This window comes from Drosophila tropicalis, unplaced genomic scaffold (genome assembly GCF_018151085.1).
Source record: "Drosophila tropicalis isolate 14030-0801.00 unplaced genomic scaffold, ASM1815108v1 contig_878, whole genome shotgun sequence".
Classification (NCBI taxonomy): domain Eukaryota; kingdom Metazoa; phylum Arthropoda; class Insecta; order Diptera; family Drosophilidae; genus Drosophila; species Drosophila tropicalis.
In genome coordinates, this window is record NW_027173374.1 from 12,646,596 (window position 1) to 12,651,927 (window position 5,332).

At 41.3% G+C, this 5,332-nt stretch overlaps 1 protein-coding gene across 1 annotated transcript; it reads right to left on the minus strand.

Moving 5' to 3' along the window:
- Positions 1 to 688: 688 nt before the first annotated feature.
- LOC137584200 (glycerophosphocholine phosphodiesterase GPCPD1) lies at positions 689 to 3,128 on the minus strand. Its single transcript, XM_068299472.1, has one exon. The coding sequence runs from the start codon at positions 3,083 to 3,085 to the stop codon at positions 857 to 859; it is 2,229 nt and encodes a 742-aa protein (XP_068155573.1). The 5' UTR covers positions 3,086 to 3,128; the 3' UTR covers positions 689 to 856.
- Between the last annotated feature and the right edge of the window lie 2,204 nt (positions 3,129 to 5,332).

Sequence of the window (5,332 nt, forward strand, 5' to 3'; positions counted from 1 at the left end):
TGTTAAATTGAAAAATTATGATAAATAACAGGAGATGAAAAAGTTGCTCAACAACATACCAAAACATCCCACTGAGAGGACGAGAGATATGTACGTATGGAAAGGCGGCTTCAAGTAATATGCAAAAGGATATTAATAGACCAGCAAAAGCCAAAGGGTTTGGGGTGAAGGTGAGGAGTGTGTTCGCGTGTGTGTGTGTGTGTGCAGCGGCCTTTAAGAAAATCCATTCGCCACGGGATATCATTTACGAAGCTTCCGCATTTGTTCTTTGACCGCCCCGTTGAGGATAGAATAGGACGGGACAGGACACACAATGCTTTGTGCTCCTTGTTTATCTTCTCCGCCATAGTTCACAGCAAGCTTATCTCCTTTGACGCTTATGTACACATACGTGGAAAATATTTGCGAAAAGACAAAATATTGGCAAGGGATGCGAAAAGGGTTAGCATGCCAAAGGCGGTTGTAACTTTCGGTATGGCTTATTCTTATGGGATATTCACGGCTTAGTCATGTAATGCCTTAGTGCAAATGTCCTTTTTTCTGTGATTGTCTTTATTGGCCAACCGGCAGTTGGCGGACTATAAACGTCACGTAAATTACATACAGAGAGATTTGAATGGACGTCGGCGGGTTATCACCAAGTGCGTTACTTTTATTTTATTTGTCTTAAGATTTGAGTAAAAGTAAATTCACACACCAAAAGGGAAGACCTGCATTTCTTTTAATATTATGTATATTACAGATTTTTATGATAACGAATGATCTAGTTGATCCTTATTATTCTAGGATTAAGGAGTTTTGATATTTTTCATGGGTCAATGGCTATATAAAAGGTTTTTTTGGTAGATTTTGGTAGTCAATCCCCAGAATTTTCGGTTTCTATGGCCTGCATGAAGCCCTTCAACTGCCACTCTTCATCTTGCAGATCCTTAAAATAAGGTCGTGTCCTTGCTGAATCAATGGTGAATACATTGCCCTCGAGTGTCTCACCCTTTTGATTCAATTGATCAATTCTGTCGTAAATAACACCCACTAGACCATATCGCTTTAGCGTATCTCGGAGATTCATGTCCGTATTCCTGGATCCCCAGACTATGCCCCTTAGATGATTTCCGCTTAGCAAATGCAGAACTATAGGATGATACAATATCGAGTTCGTATGGAGAGCGAGTCCAAAAAATTCCAATGCGCTGGCCATATAAACGGCATTCTCCAAGACATTAACACGCTGATCGAAATACTGCACGAGCTTGTCGGGATCCTCGGTAATTAGAACTGCGGGATAGCGATTCTGTTTGTAGCGTATCATAGCACAAATATCCGCATCGAAAGAAGAGAATATGATTCGTCGCTCTCCGGCATTTTTAAGCACCACGTCCAATATGGTGTCCACATAGAGATTCCGATCGAACGTAGGCTTGAAGCCATTGTCCTCCCATCGTCTAGTGCTATCCAGTTGGGTCCACTTGATCTCGATGTTGTAGCCCAATGAAGTGGGCAGAGACTCATCTTCATTCTTCAAAATATCTATAAGCAATGGGAAAGGCATTTGATCCGGTATTGAGCGTTCACCGTGTGTCGGAATAGTGGCGAAACGCAAGGCGTAAGCTTGACGTAGCTGCTCATACGTAAAGGACTCGAATGGCAGAGCGAAATAGTTGGAACACTTTGAGCCTCCCATGGCCAATAATTTTAGGCGATTAAATTCCTCATGCGGAAAAACCATTAGATCATATTTTTCCAATAATGCCTCATAGGAGGGTGTATTCTGGAGGAAAAATCTCAGCACATGGTCGTGATAGATAACCACTTGGCCATCTTTGGTCAATTGCACATCGAATTCCACCATATCGGCATTGTGGAGTTGGGCGCGCTTGAAGGCGAATAAAGTATTCTCACGATGAATGTTATCATCCAATTTGTATGTAGAACCAGAACCTCGATGACCTATATCCAAGGGCTGATGTGATTGTCTCCAATATCTTTGATACGTTAGATGCATATCACAAGTAAACGAGGTCATGGGACGTATGATTAAATAACGTACACACATCTCTATCAACGGACGATGGGTGGAGGCACAGATGATTTTAACTCTAACAAAACCCTCCGTATTGACCAATTGTTCGGGCATAATGAACCCGTAGCCATAATGATAAGGTGGCTCATCCGGGCCGGACTTATTGCTAAATGTGTACAAATCCAGTCTGTATAGAGTATCCTCTGGATGGGCTATGGAACAATGGTATAATTGCATATCATCGCAGCCACAAGGTGCCCCAAACTCAGGTTGAAAAGCCAATTGGCCCGAGCTATGGAGATTCGCCACCTCGGTGTAGGCCAAGCGTGAGCTCTCCTTGAACTCACATCGTTTTCTTGCCATTGATGTGTCCACTTGGCCATCGCCCGCACACTCTGGCATCTGAAACATCGGCTGAATATGCACATAGAGCAATCTGCGAAGCTGCTTCAGCCATATAAAAGGAGCATTGAAGATCTTTAATTGAATATAAGTCTCTGTGGTAGACCAACCGCGATTTACTTCATACTTAGCATCACCATCATCGTTCTGATAGCCAAAGCGATCGCAAGGCTTTAGCATATTTTGACAGGGTCGTATCAAACGAGGTTTTAGATGTACCTCCCAAAAACGTATAATAGTGTCACCCGAATTTGGATCGTAGGCAACAATGCAATAGCGATACTCAATATCAATATTGCGGGGTACCTTTATAGTCAACTCGAATCGACACGTACACCCTTCTTTGCTCTGACAATCGGTGCATCCCATCAGGGCCACTCTCTGTGGATCCCAATTGCCCAGTTCATCACAATTACCAATAATGCCCATATACTCATTGCCCGCCAAGGGCTTGTGATAGGTCACACAAAACGGCCAGTCTGTGGTGGGTATGGGTTGTTCTGCAGCAGCATCCTGCTGATCTGATAAACCAGATCCTGAAACCTTTTCAGGTTCCGATGGAAGAGAGCAACTTTCGCGCTCAGTGACAAAGAACCAACGATGCATTAAACGGCAACAACGAAAATTTCGGACAATTGAAAATAATTTGGATAATAAATACATATATCTTTTTTTTACTGGATACAGATGACAATAAAGAAAGTGAAGTAGCTACTCGATTTGGAGTCGGATTTCTAGAATATTTTAACTTAGCACTATTGATCAAATGCCATTGGTCTTTATTAAAGTCATCTGTTTAATATGCCCCCTTTTCTGATCTCCTCTTGTGGCATGTGTCTTTGCGCCTCGTTTGCCTCTTAATCGCTGTTGACGTACATAAATTTCCCATCAGTTTTAGAGGCAATTAATAACAACAAAACTCTCGATTTTTTCACTCTGCCCATTTTGGTGTGTGTGTGTGTATCACCCCTTCTGTTTCGGTATTTGGTTCTGTTTGTTTTGACAAAACAAAGGACTTAGCCTGATGACGGGTAATACGATCCAGCGATCAGAGAAGCCCTTTAAAATGTAATGTAGTGATTTTAGAGGTAAGGTGAGAATTCCAATTGGGAAATGGTTTCATTCATGACAACTGTCAGGCAAAATCTATTTTTGTTATGCTTCTCCTCAGAAAATATTGTTCTCACAGTTTCATAATTAAAGTTGAATTTTAAAATAAACACAATAATTACCCAAGGCTCTTGGTTTGACTAATTTTGTTGTTCCTCCTAGGACTAGGACTAGGGTGCGATAGCCACCCCTCTGTTTTAGTTCTAATTGTAAAGTTCCTGGCATGTCTCATGTCGCAGGTGGTTTGTTTCATGCTTTATTCCCCCCTGACTGACTGAGAGATTGAAGATTGCGTGTACTCAAACATTTTCCGAAAGACACACACAAACTCAGAGATTTTACCTGCCGGGTGCGTGTGTTTGTGTTGGTGTACCAATTTTTATAGTTTCCGGATCAAAAGATCATTTCCTGACAGGATGCTTACTAACTGGTGGGAAAATTATTAACAGAACTTCTAGTTCCGATAGAGAGTCCTGTATATCAAAAAGGATATAAGACATCAACTTCAGTAGTTAAAGTTATTAACTATTTCAAATTTTATAGATCATTGAACTCCTAATATTAGCCTTTGCCAAAGTATACCAAACCTAGACACTTATCGAGTGTCCAACATACAGCTCATTGTTTATCCAAAGTCCACACGCCTGTCACATGGCCATTGCGGCTGACACTGCATAAATTAACAGCGGAACCAAAATGTGAACACATGTCCAAACCGCAGAACGAGTGCTAAAAGTGCTGTCCCATGGCCAGCTGTCTGCACTGCGGAGAACTGAACTGAAACCATAGACGACTGATCCGTTCGAGCATATCCTGGACAGCAGGTAGATCTCAACCTCAACCTTCCGACACTTTCCGTTATCGGTGCACTTGACTTGGCATTGGGCTTGAAGTGATTTTCAGTTTTTGTTTGTGTTTTGGCACAAAAACCGCAGCATGTGCCAGCAGGTAGACCCCTCCTCAATTCCCTCATTGGGCCAAAGATCATTGTCGACTGTCAAGAGGAAAATTTGCAGCATTTCCCGTAGCAACATCTAAACAAGGAAACTCCTAACATCAAACACTAATTAAGCATAAAGAGACTAATTTTCCTACTTACGTGTTTGTGTGTGTGTGGGAAAATCAAATTGGAAATTTGTCCAAACTCCCGGAGGATTATACACAAAAAAACAAAAAGAAGAAAAGAAAACGCTGCTTTTCTCGCGGTAGTCAAATTACCATCTGTGCGCAGGCGCAATGAATGCTCATTGCATTGGAAGGGGGGAAAATGTGGGGGATATCCAAGGAAATTGCTTACAGTTTTTCCTGCTTTTGTTTCTTGGGTCTTATGTAGTTGAATATCCTTGGGAATCTTGTGGGTTGCCTGTAGATTTCTCTGCATATTTGTATTGGTTTTTGTTTTTACGTGATTTTTGGAGCAAGTTGATTTCCTTTTGGGATATCCGGGTCAAGGTAACAGGATGTGTTTGCCCATAGACAGGTTTTTGTCAAAGATCAAAACAGGTGAAGGAAAACTAACAAAGGAGTGTCTTTTCTTAGTCAACTTTTTTCATAAATCTTTTAACCGAAAAAAATTTGTATGAAACATAAATCATTACCTCAAGCCACTTGAAAGTCTTCATCTACCCACTGTATGTCACTTCACTTCTGGAAGTGTCAATAAACTGGCGCACAATGAAAATCAATAGCCGGAAAATGGGAAAATAGTTGACAAAGCAACCGTAAAACAAACTCGAAACCGAAAACAACAGAAATCACAAATTAGCTACACAATCGAATGTGTGAGAACAAAAAAACAGA

What these genes read in the sequence shown, in the direction of transcription:
- LOC137584200 (XM_068299472.1), bottom strand. Translation starts at nt 3,085, where the DNA reads ATGTATTTATTATCCAAATTATTTTCAATTGTCCGAAATTTTCGTTGT.